The 13,014-nt window shown below is 42.2% G+C and overlaps 2 protein-coding genes across 5 annotated transcripts in view; both read left to right on the top strand.

Moving 5' to 3' along the window:
- The window catches only part of TENT2 (terminal nucleotidyltransferase 2), a 36,270-nt gene extending 34,906 nt beyond the window's left edge, over window positions 1–1,364 (top strand). For all 4 annotated transcript variants that reach the window (XM_031051542.2, XM_031051545.2, XM_031051544.2 and 1 more), the window contains exons 14-15: window positions 148–227; window positions 1,101–1,364. In XM_031051542.2, coding sequence (XP_030907402.2) covers window positions 148–227; window positions 1,101–1,175 — 155 coding nt within the window. In that variant the 3' untranslated portion in view covers window positions 1,176–1,364. The remainder of the gene's footprint in view (window positions 1–147; window positions 228–1,100) is intronic.
- A 6,155-nt stretch (window positions 1,365–7,519) lies between these two features.
- CMYA5 (cardiomyopathy associated 5) overlaps window positions 7,520–13,014 on the top strand; it is a 47,070-nt gene continuing 41,575 nt past the window's right edge. Inside the window, exon 1 of the mRNA XM_005151895.3 lies at window positions 7,520–7,683. Within this exon, the coding sequence (XP_005151952.2) occupies window positions 7,520–7,683 (164 nt within the window). The remainder of the gene's footprint in view (window positions 7,684–13,014) is intronic.

Raw genomic sequence — 13,014 nt, 5'->3', positions numbered from 1 at the left:
AAGATTGAGAAGCAAAGTGAAATCAACCACTGAAAGCACTCTTGTGAAGCAGCAATATGTTGACCCTTATGGGTTTTGTCTGAATAGTGAAGACAGCCTAGCTGTAGATTTCATTAACATTTTCAGTATTTGTGGTTTATCTTGCAGAGCCATTTGATAGGACAAACACTGCTAGAGCTGTACATGAAAAACAGAAGTTTGATTTAATCAGAGGTCAATTTCTGAAGGTAAATACTGCATCTTGTTTAATTTTTACAGTCACTTTGGTTTTCAAGGTAGTTAGACAAATGCTAGCATTGAGCCTGCTTGTTTCTGATGTTTGTTTTAAGAATATTTCTAGGTTTTATACTATATATAAATAGAAATGTGTTTTTTTAAAAACAGCTGGAAAATTGTTTACTAAGAGTAATGGCAGACATTAAGCATCAGGCTTAAGTCCATAAGGAATGACAGTTGCTTAAAACTGCAATTGTAGGATTAATATCGTGCACTTTTTCTTAAAGAAGCCTAAGGAATCTGTTTGTCTCATTGTCCTTGAGAGATTATTCTTCCTGTGGTTTTCATTGTACACAGTGGTTTAAGTGTATTCTGCATAAAGACAGGAGGGTCACTGCAGTTATTTGCAGGTTCATGGCCTTTAGATGTGTCTTGGAATTCACACTAGAATATAGCAGAAAATTGAAATAACCAATTTTAAAGCCAATTAAGTTCTGGAAATGTCAGTGCATAACATTTTGTATCAGGAAATTTGACATGTATGAATTTGCAACAATTATTTTGCAGTCAAAATATCAATGTGATGCTTAAATAATGTTACAATCTAAGTCTCCACAAATCCACTCTTGAAAAGCTGTACGTTCCTCAATAGTTCATTGCATTTTGTATACCTTTTGGGGTTTTTTCTTTCCTGGGAAAAAAACAAAAACAACAACCAAGCCACAAAAAACACTCAAACCCCTTTCTTTTTTTCACGAAGGGTAAAATACCAACCTTGTATTTGTGGATCTATGAGGCTTACTGCTTACAATCGTATCTAAGTACTAATGGCAGAGATTTTTTTTTTCTTTGCCTTTTAAAACTTTGTACTTTTTTCCCTGCAGTCTTGGCATTTATTACGAAACAAGAAAGACCTGAACTGTGTATTACCTTTAAGAGCAGCCACACTGAAAAAATAAACAACTTCTTTCTCTTTCTTCTTACTGGCTCCTGCTGAAAAAATATCAAAATCAAGAGGCAGTTACCCCATGGGTAGTTGTGTTATAATGTGTTTTTCCTTGTAAACTTCAAGAAAATATTTATAGGAAAGATTATGTATTTCATTATTGTTGATACAGCTGGTCATTAAAAGACACGTTTTCTGAAAATTCTTGTGTTGTCTATTTCTGGAAGAAACTCACAGCAAACCAGAAGGTTTTAAGGAAAGTATGGGAATATAAACATTAATTCAGACATTTTTAACCATGAAATAAAGATCTTTAGAGCTAGACAGTGTGTATCTGACCATATCGTTAAGGCACTGCACATAGTATGTGCTTCTTGATGAAGAAACATTCCATGCTTTGCATTTGCTTAATTGCAGTAAGCACTTCTGCTCAACTTGGCACTTTCTAGTTTTAAAAGCTTCCCTTTAACATGAAATAACAAGAAACATTTTCTGAAAATCAAGCTAGATTTGGGTTTGTGGTGTTCTAGATAACATAAACTGTAATCTAAACTGGAATTTTAATCAACAGTTCTACTGCTAAGAAGTTGAAATAAAAAAGGACAGATCAATATACATAAATGCTTCATATTCACACAGAGTAGCCAAGATCCTTTTTAATGCTTAGTTTTAAATATTTGAATCAGTAGTAATATCTGCTGTGGAAAACAAAAAAAAAATCACAAAAAGAAAACCATGACACCCCACAGTCCTACCTCTGCTACACTGAACTGGGCTTCTATTCTGATTTTGTGTAAGTGTTTTAAAGTTGGTCAGGTTCTGTAAATTGAATTTCAATAAATAACCTTAAATTTTAGCTTTTCCAAAAAGGTTGTGAACCTTTGTTTTTTAGACCTCCTGAAGCACAATTTATGCTTCTCATGTATTTCTTATTAAAGACCAATTAATTGTTAAAACTGTACTTATAATTTATTTTTTTAAGCTTAATATTTTGTATGGTGTAAAATTAAATAAAATTTATATATTGAAGATACATTTTATTTTTCAGTATTTATACTGCTTATTTAAAGTATTACCTATAATAAGGTAGAAAAGGAAATGGTCTGTAAAGCCCCTGTTGCAAATCATAAACTTCTCTGTGTGTATTCTGCATTGTGTCTGGGTAGAGGTAAATGTTGCATCCATTGCTGTCTCTAAAGAGATTGTGAAAACCCTTATAACTGTGTAAAATGACAAACACTATCTTGTGCAAACTTGTAAAGTTCAATTTATTTAAAGTTTTATAATTTAGAAGGTGGAGAAATTACATTTTCCTGCTGTGACGTTACTTATTACATACTTCATCATGATCTAATCTAGGTAAGATTTTGGCTTGCTTCTTAAATGAGCTTCCTTCTGGAATTTAAATTCATTTTTAATCTGACTCTAGCACTCCAATAAAATGTTCTCCCTCCATGTGACTGTTTCCCTTAACTGCCCTTCCTCTGTATAGGTTGGTAGACTTGATCTCTGTGAAACATTCACTTTGATCTGCTTTATGTAAAATGGAAGCACAAGGTTTTAGTGCAGCGTGATGTCTGGATTCAGAGGTCATACAAGCCATAGGTGGATTCTGGGGAGAGGGAAGGCTGCCCTATTTTTTAAAAAGGTACTGGCTACCTGTCTGGAAAACTTAAAAATTACCAATGCAGGCTAACTAAGAAGGACATACATATTTAAATTTGCCAAAAGTGTATTTCAGGTGAGCTGGACATGCAGTACCAAACTTTAAGCATGTCTGTCTTATGAGTTTGCATTGCATCACCTAATGTGTGAGTATCTCACACCTTGAATTATGTCTTTATGTTTGAAACTGCTTCTTCCTAACTTAAAATGGACCGTTGAAAAGATTGCAGTACCACTGTGCAACTCCGTAAAAATTGACACACCAGCTCAGTGATTTTTTCAACATGATCATGATCTGTAACCAAGGTGTCCCATGTCTTGCAAAGGAATCTTTTTGTGTTTGTTGTTTTGGGTTTTTTCTTCCTCAAGATTGTGAACTTCTGGTAGGCTACATCAGTAATTAGAAATATAAAGTCTAGATGGTAGTTTTCCCTAATTGTTTAGCATCAAGTCTGTTTGCTGCATCCTCTTAATAATGGGAAACTCCCTGGTAAGTTACTGTGTTACCTAAGCAAGGTACAAGGTGGTTTAGGTTATAGAGGAAGAGGCTGGTGGCAGGAGCACAGAAAGTGGCAGTGCTGTTGCATGTTATTAAAAAATCTGAGAGTTCTGGAAAATAAACCTCACCAGATAGTGCATTGTATTGTTTTCCTGTCAAGGCAAACAAGAGCAGCAAAACTTTCTGTGGGTGAACATAATGATATTTCTTAAATGGTAGGCTGCAACTTTTGTCAGAGCAATTCAAATAAAATACCACAAAATAAATGGTTTTGGGGAAGTGAGTAGGAGCTGAACTTTCACTAACTTTGGATTCAGTTTTGTGTAGTCTGAAGTTCAGAGATTTAATGACCTGGATTTTGATCTACTCTGGGCCCACATCCAGAGCAAGAAATCCACTAATGGCTGTCATTAATCTTAGTGTTAGTGTGAAGTTTTCCCTTCTCAACTTCAAAATAAAGGCATTCACACACCTATCCTTTGGCACACACAATAGCAAGAATATTTTTTTCCTGAGACCTTTGGTAAAAGGTATTTTTCATGACTGACCAAGCTTTCAGCACGTGTGCAAGACGCTAACTTAGAATGGTATGGGTTGGAAGGGATCTTAAAGACCATCTAATTCCACATTCCTGCCATGGGCAGGGACACAGAAACTTCTTTGAGGCTTCTTACTGCCTTGAAATAAAAATGCTTTTCTTCAGCTCTATTATCTTAGGTTTAAATTTGACTGCTCATCTTGGCATTGGATTTGCCTTTTATTTCTCACTTTATATAATGTCATAAACTACTACATTCTCATCTAGGATTTCAGGAACAGTCTTTAGTTCTCTAGCAGTGCTTTTAATTAACAGGCTCAGAGGTGTATGGGAGGACTAATCATTAGCAAGAACTTTCCATTCAGTAACACTAGCACCAGAACTGTCATAAGTCATATACTGTGAAACTTGAAGTTTCTGTTCTAGCCCTTTTGCTTTCACTTCTAAATGTGATTTTGTAAGTGTACTCTCTGTACCTTAAGGTGTTCTGAGAGTGTGAGAGGTTATTTTTAAGAAATTCTTTGTGAAGAATTCAATATAAACCAATTTCAAGGCTCAAATTATGGGCTGACATGGTTGTTAGGGAGAAATGGGCGGCCATGGTAAAAGGATGTAAGATGATTTGTAGATAACCTGAATTTAGCATTTGTCAATACCATCCCAAATGCTTATTTCAGACCAATGATTTACTTGAACTTGGGTCACTGGGCTCCATTCACAGTATACTTGGTGTTAAATTTGAATTCATCAGAGAATGTCACTCTGTATTTAATGTCCTATACTGGCTCTGAGCTGTCTTGTGTATTTTGTAGTGTTTGTTTTTGTTAAATTTGTCTTGTTTTTCACTAATCCTTATGTATTTTGATATAAATCCTTCCCTCACTGATTTTATAGTATATTGTTTGTAGAAAGAGGATGAAATAACACACTATTTTGGTCAACTTATGGGACAAATTAAATTATGAGAAGTAGAGAAGGGAAGGCACTAGGTCTAGACATAATTTATTCTGGTAAAAGGATGCTTGCATTCCTCTTGTGCTGAAGGCATCTTCCACTAGACCAGGTTGCTCAAAGCCCCGGCTAACCTGGGCTTTGTAGAAAATTGTAATGCTGGTCTTTCACATATAAAGAATGTGAAGTCCTCTATGTTAATTTTCATTGCGCTGTCTACACTGTCTCTGTGCTCATGATAAAATACAATAAAATAAAATAGTAAGTTAGTATCTGTTTCAAGTAGAATTGTAGAATCATAGAATAGTTAGGGTTGGAAAGGACCTTAAGATCATCAAGTTCCAACGCCCCCTGCCATGGTCAGGGATGCCTCCCACTAAAGCATGTAACCCAAGGCTCTGTCCAACCTGGCCTTGAACACTGCCAGGGATGGAGCATTCACAACTTCCTCGGGCAACCCATTCCAGTACCTCACCACCCTCACAGTAAAGAACTTCTTCCTTATATCCAATGTAAACTTCCCCTGATTAAGTTTTAACCCATTACCCCTTGTCTTATCACTACAGTTCCTAATTGAAGAGTCCCTCTCCAGCATCCTCTCAGGTCCCCTTCAGATACTGGAAGGCTGCTATGAGGTCTCCACACAGCCTTCTCTTCTCCAGGCTGAACAGCTCCAACTTTCTCAGCCTGTCTTCATATGGGAGGTGCTCCAGTCCCCTGGTCATCCTCATGGCCCTCCTCTGGACTTGCTCCAACAGTTCCATGTCCTTTTTATGTTGAGGACACCAGAACTGCACACAATACTCCAAGTGAGGTCTCACAAGGGCAGAGTAGAGAGGCAGGATCACCTCCTTCGACCTGCTGGTCACGCTCCTTTTGATGCAGCTCAGGATACGGTTGCTTTCTGGGCTTCGAGCACACACTGCAGCTGGCTCATGTTCATTTTCTCATTGACCAACACCTCCAAGTCCTTCTCCGCAGGGCTGCTCTGAATCTTTTCTCTGCCCAACCTGTAGCTGTGCCTGGGATTTCTCTGATCCAGGTGTAGAACCTTGCACTTGTCATGGTTAAACTTCATGAGGTTGGCATCAGCCCACCTCACAAGTGTGTCAAGGTCCCTCTGAATGGCATTCCTTCCCTCCAGCGTATCAACCGAACCACACAGCTTGGTGTCATTGGCAAACTTGCTGAGGGTGCACTCAATCCCACTGTCCATGTCACAAACAAAGACGTTAAACAAGACCGGTCCCAACACCGATCCCTGAGGGACACCACTTGTTATGGGTCTCCAGCAGCACATTCAGCCATTGACCATAACTCTTTGCATGCAGCCATCCAGTCAGTTCTTTATCCACTAAGTGATCCATGTATCAAATTGATGTCTCTCCAATTTAGAGACAATGATGTAGTGTGGGACAGTGTCAAACACTTTGCACAAGTCCGGGTAGATGACATCAACTGTACTGCACCTGTCCATCATTTCCATAGCCCCATCATAGAACGGAAATACACTTCTTCGAGAAATTGTGTTCTAACTTCATGAACTATGTACCTCAGTGGGTAGGAAAAGAGAGCAAGCAGCTTTCATCTGTAATCACTCTTAGGAAATATTTTACCTCAACTGAATCTCTCCATAGATTTTTATTTAGCATTGCAGAGAGAGTTTGTACTCAGAAATACCTGCTTGGGTGTTTCTGTACTTGTACTCCCATAGACACCTGGAAGAGTTTGATTTATTACCAGCTATTTATTTGAAGAACAAAAAAACAAGGGGGGGTGTATATTATAGTTATACTGTGTTTACAATATTTCAACCTGAAATAACTTAGAATTTCTTTATTTAGAATCAGAGTTTTGATGGCTCTACTCCTTTTCTAGAAAACCTCATTACTTTAGCTAGTACAGGTTGGAAATGTTTCCATTTTATCCATGAAAAGCAGTGCATTTTGTGTGGAATAAAGTGTAAGCATGTCTTAACCTAAACCCTACATGGTAATGTAGTTTGTATTTGCTTTAAATTAAAATTAGTTCAAATACACTCAAAGAAGACATTTGAAATGTTCTGTGATTTAGCACACCAACAAATATTTGGGTACAGATATGTTCCATGTGTTGTTAAAAACTACAGTGCATCTGATACCTCTTACCATATGGTATCGTTAAAGGTATGTATCCTAGGCTTATCCCCTAGTAATTACAATTATGAAATCATATTTGACTCCTCTAGCTCAAATCTGAGGTACTCTGTGTGTGTTCCTGGGTGGAACTTGCTTTTAAATGTACTAAATGCACTTTTTCTTGGGGCCACGAGAGCAGCCCTTCTGCTTCATCTATGCCATCCCCCCTCCAGGTTTGCTAGAGGTGGCCTGGAAAGGTCTTATGGGTCCCCTTCCTCCCTGCCGCTGCCCAGCTGCCCTGTCTGTGCTGTAACACAACCACAGTGGCAGTGCTGGGCAGGTGAAGGGGGTGAGCAGCCAGATTGATGGACGTCAGGTTTTGCCACGTGTCCTGGCACCCGGTTGGTGCTAGGACCCAGGGTAGGATCAGCAGCAACTCAGCGCTGTAACTTCGCTGCCTTCTATTTAAAGACTGCCCTGAGTCAGGAGAAGCGAGAGCTGCTGGGGATGACAGTTGGTTCAGGCAACCCTGGGGAGGACAGGGTCGAGGGTAAAAATCACCGGCGAGGGCCTGAGCTGGGAAGGATATGGAGCGGAACCGCAGCGCCGAGTGTGACAGGGCGTCTGAGACCTCCTCCTTCATAGGGGATGAAGAAGAGGGAGAAGAAGAGGAGGAGGAGGAAGAAGAAGAAGAGGAGGAGGAGGAGGAAGAGTCTGTGGACCCAGAGGAAGCTGAGGAGCTGACTAACAGGTACTGTTAGTACCCCAGGGACTCACAGCCTTGGGAGGGCTGGCAATTGCACCCCAAAATATGAGCCCGGGGAAGATGCTAGGACTGGGGCGCAGTGCTGGTTCTAATGCCTTTCCACCTTCTCTTCCCCAGCTGCTGTGGGGAGTTGGGGGGAGAGAAGGGGTTGTCTGTTTATTGGGTTTTTTTAGTTGGGTACAGCTGTAATTGAGTTTTGTGCAATAAGTGTCTGCCCTGAGTTCCCTTCGGGCTTTTCTATTTAAAGATCCTCTGGCGTGCCAGCTAAAGTGGCATCTCCCTCTACTCCTCCCTCTCTGGCTGTTTGTCACATATCAATCTTAAATGCTCTGCAGATTAGCTTGTCAGGGAGAAAATGGTCAAAGATTACAATGGTACATTGAATTTTTTCCTTTTGACGCCCATTCTTCCTTCCCATTTGTCCCTCCCTCTTGTCTCTTCCTCCCAAAAAAGGAAAAACCTTCTGTATGTCTCTCTGCACTGCCGGTTACAATTTGTGTGGCTGATTTTTGGGTGAAATGAGAAATATTTTACCACTTTTTTCCTTCCTTTTTTTCCCCTTAAGCTTTGCACAAAACAGTTTGTTGTCCTAGTACTGCGGTCCTACCATCAGGGAAATAACAAGTGAGGCCATGGCTGGCCACCCAGCGCATGGCCTTGGTCCTGCTCAGAGCAGGAGCCGTTTGCAACCTGATCCACACAGACAGAGCCTTCTGGCTGTGCCAGCGCTGTTGGGTTCAGACAGAGACCATGAGGCCTGAAAGTGCCTGACACGTCGGGTCGTGAGATCTCGTCTTGAGTACAGCCTGTTGGGTTTGGGTGGATGCTGTAGGCAGAACCAAAGACATTACTGTTGTCAGGCTTAGGTATCTCCAGGAACCCTTTCTTTGAGAGAGATTTGGGTCATACAGTACCTGAAACCTCACTGCTGTGGAGCCGTCCTGCATTTACAAACTGCTCTTGGTGTATCAGTTCAAAGCACATTCTGACATTACTGTAAGTTACTGGGAGAAAAAAGATGGCAATAGAAAGGTGTGGGGTCTCTGCACAGCCTAACCCACCCCAGGTGCTGTGGGAATGAAAACCAAACAGGGAAACACAGCCCAGGACAGTAGGAAAACCTCCTTGCAGAGGGAATAGAGAGCTGTTTTTCCAGAGAAAACACTAGGACACCCCCAGTATGTAACGCTGTGTTTCTCCAGGGGTGGATGCTGTCTCTTCAGTCCCATACTGGCAGAGAGGGGTGATGTACTGAAAAACACTGCTTGAGTATGGGTGCAACTCCATGAGAAAACCCGTTGAAGACGCTGGAGCAGAGCTACTCGTTGCAGGCAGCTAAAACACAACAGTGTGGGCTCTGCAATTAAATGTGAATAATAAAACTCAAATTGTGAAACATGAGTGGGAGTGGCTGACTTTCCCCTTAAACAGGGGGAAATCTACGGAGCCTCACAGTTATTTACTGCTCGTGCTAGGACAGCTTCTCCATGGGTGCCTCTTAACAGCTCCCTGCAGCTGGATCTTGCTGCTGGCTATCAGTCTGCACAGTGCAAACACGAGCACTACATCTCACTGCTTAATTAAAACAGCAACCATTCCCTTTAGCTCTCAGTTATATTAAGCACTGCAGAGTTTATGTCTATCCTTAACTGCCTTACTCATAAGAGAGACCAGAGTCTACCAGAGATGTTTTTAACATCTGTGGTCAGTGGTAACTTTAAATCCATTTGAATAGTTTAATTAGGTTAAAGGTAATGTAAAGTTTGGGTTTGGCACAGATATGGTGACTGCACCGGGTGCTCAGCGGTGGCTCAGTGAGGTTAAATAAAACTGACTCTTCAACTGCTTAAATCTTGTTGTTGCAAATGTCAGGCGGCTGTTGAGATTAAGGACTTCTCCTGCGCCAAGCGCCTGGGCAGGGCTCCTGGGAGGTGCTGGCTAACCAAGAGCAGCTGGTCAGAGCCCCTGGGACACTCTCAGGCTGGAAGCTAATTATTTGTTGACAAACAGGTTTGCAAGCCGCTGTTGCAGGACGGATCTCTGTGTCTGCCTGTGTGCCTTGATACGCAGCGCAGGGGAGGTGTGGCCGATGTGCAAACTTGCCTGAAGACAGCCTGTCCTAGACTCTGCCGTCACTGCTTTATTTTTAACGACCCCAAGCTCTCCGCTGCTTCTGTCTCTCTTCTGTGTGCGCAGTTGGACAGCACCTGCTTGTGCAGCATTGCAGTGAGTGGGAAATTCCCCATTGGCTCCTATCTCCACCTTTCAAGCATGCTAAATAGCCTCGTACCTATTTTAGAAGAGAGTTACGCAGCTAGATGGCTCACCCAAGGTCAGCAAGTGCTGGTGTGAAAGAAACAAAAGAGCCGTCTTGTTCCCCTGGGACACCAACCCCTGAGCTCTGACCAACCCCTGAGCTCTGACCAACCCCACTTTGCTTCCACACCAGTCCCTCTGCAGCAGCAAAGGGAATAAAACTGGATCCAAGTCTATGACTTGGCCCCAGGTTATGATACATGCATGTAAAAAGCAGAAAAGTTTTGTTTTCACGTCTTTCTTATCATTTTTGGTGTAATTTTAAAATAATTTAGTTTTTATTCAAGTAATGAGACTGATGTGCAGCATCAGCACCTATTATAAAGATGTGATAAGGCATCATATCCTTGTCCGTATAAATCACTCACTGATCTTCAGGGGGTTCATGCAATATTTTCTTGCCTTTGGGTGTTTTACTGTCTGAGAAGGATTGTGGCAGGTGTCTTTTGTTTCTAGCTCCATATAGAATTGATTGTCTAAAGAGGGAAAATATTTTGAAAGCATGTACTGTGTGTTTTAAGATAAACATGAGTATGAATTAATAGGTTTTATTTTTTATATTGATAGACATGAGAATTAAGCCTAGCTATACAGAAATAGTTTACTGGTTAACTGGTTTGCATACCCACTGGAATATCTGTGTCTCTAACTGATGGTTGAGACGATCTGACACAGTTCTCTCTCTCAGATGGCTCCCAAATGGTTTCCTTTTTCAGTGGGAAGGTCTCTGGATGTATATGTGTGTAGGGCTTATGTAAAAATGGCTCTGCAGCCAATTTATATGTGTTTCAAGGAAGCTGGTTTACCTGGAATGAGTATGGGACTCATTTCATGATGACCTAGGGCCAGTGAATGGAGAGAAAATCCTAGAGTTCTGTATTATTATCATCATCATCATGTTTTTGTTTATTGAAACAGTACTTCCACAAGAAGATCATAGGTATGGAAGCTTTAGAGCTAAGTCTACCTGTAGGTGAAATGGATGAGACGGCAAGCACAGTGAAGGGGACTGCTGGCCACCTAGGGGATGCTGCAGCACCCAAGAGAGCAAAGTGATAGAATGATAGCAGATGGGATGGTGAGAAGGCAAGTGCTGTGCATTTGTCTTCCCTAGGAAAAGTTTTCCATACCCTCCTCACAGCAGAGAAAGATGCAAGGAAAGGGGATGTGTGGGTTTTAGTTTCCTAGATGGGATGCGGCAGCACCTGCCTTGGGCCGGGAGGAAGGCTGCAGGTGCTGGTGCAGGGAATGCGAGAGCAGAGGGAAGTGGAGGCTTCCCTTTGCCCTGCACATGCTGTCTCCAGCACAGTGGGGCAGAGGCTCCAGCAGAAGGGCACAGGGAGCAGCTGGGTGTGGTGGAATGTTGAGATGGGTTTGCTGCAGCTGGCCACCCCACCAAGCACCCCAGGCCCTGCTGGCACTGGTGACCAGGACCTCTATGTCTTGTGTCTCAGCAGCCCTTTAGATTATATTAACTGAGTCCTTGATAGAGGTCTACCTTGCAGTTTGGGTCTGAAATTACACACTTCAAGGAGTTCCCAATTACATCTCAAAATGATTAAATCACCATTAAGAAGTCTCGCACATGGACTTAAGCGTTTGTTCAATACCTGTGCTCCTTCCACAGCCTGTATGGTGGAAAATCCAGAATGCAGGAGCAAGCCAGACCTCTGGGGCACAGAGGTGCTGTGGGGTCTCAAGCAACATCTGAAGTTGCAACCAGCAATGCCACTGGGCCATGCCATGAGCTGATGTCTGGAAGAAGAGACCAGCACCCCAGCAAATTTTTCTTCCCAGACATTTACAAGGATCGGGCATGGAACAAAGTGTGTGAGAGAGGCCCATCTCCTGGATCCCAGCTACTCTTAATAAAAATCAACTTTATATCAGAGTGAGCAGCTCTCTTATGGCTTTTAGGGGATTGTTCATTTGAACTTGGACAGATGCGTGTTGCCAGAAGGAGCATCAGAAGGAAGTTAGCAGTAGGCTAACAAATTAAAGGCTGGATTTAAAATAGTGATTTTCTCTAGCTTCTTGTTCTCTTACCCTGAAGATGGACAAGCTGTAGCACTAGTAAATGCAGAGCAATAGACAGAGACCTTGCTGAACGTACTGATTGCTGTTGGGGGAAAGGAGCAGCATGGTAAGGCAGAAGCTGCAGGAATTTACAGAACCACAAACACAAAAAAAACAAATATTTCCTTCAGCTGGGAAGGCAAGCTGGCCAATACCAGTGTCCACCCCCCTGCACTGAGCCAGCAGGGGTGAAGTAGGAGCCTTCAGCGAATGAGAGATTTGTCATTGCAGGTCGCTGCCAAGGCCTGACATGTCAATCATTTTATCTGCGTTGTTTTCAGCTTGCGAGGAGCAAGCAGCAGCAAGTTTTGGTGGCACTAGCAGTGATGAGGTCTGATGTGCAGAAAGCGAAGGGAGGCTCAGGGGGATTTTAGAAAGCTGGTAGTGTCGGTGCTTCTTGCAGGCAGTGGTGGTGTAGCACAGATGGACAGACCTCACTCAGCATATCTGAATGTGGCTGCCGTGGCAGATGGGGAGGTGAAAACTCCTCCCTGGTACAATACATAAGGGAGCCTGTGCCCAGCCTGCCAGTCTGGACTAGAAACCTGTAATCCCCATGGACATGGCACAGAAGTCATAGTGAGAAGCAGAGACCTGCGAGAAGCAGGGGAGACGATAAGAAAAATCAGGTTCTGAGCCTTTAAAAAGCAAAGAACCAGCTGTCAGTGTCTCCAAGAATTAATAGAAGGTTTGTATCAGTGCCCTAGCAGTGAACAAGCTGACAGCACATGTGTTGGCAGGACTGGGTGTGAACTGTCTGCTTGGAAAACAGGTAGCACTGGCTCTTATCCCTGGATGTCAGTGGCTTTGTATCTGCATCTATGGATCTGAAACATGGCAATGGCAGACACCTCACTGACTAGAAAGGGGTCTTTCAGTTACTACTGTGCAACATGCAGATTGTGTATAAAACTAGGGCACCAT

The sequence above is a fragment of the Melopsittacus undulatus genome, chromosome Z, assembly GCF_012275295.1.
Source record: "Melopsittacus undulatus isolate bMelUnd1 chromosome Z, bMelUnd1.mat.Z, whole genome shotgun sequence".
NCBI lineage: Eukaryota > Metazoa > Chordata > Aves > Psittaciformes > Psittaculidae > Melopsittacus > Melopsittacus undulatus.
This window is presented reverse-complemented; position numbering and strand designations above follow the sequence as displayed.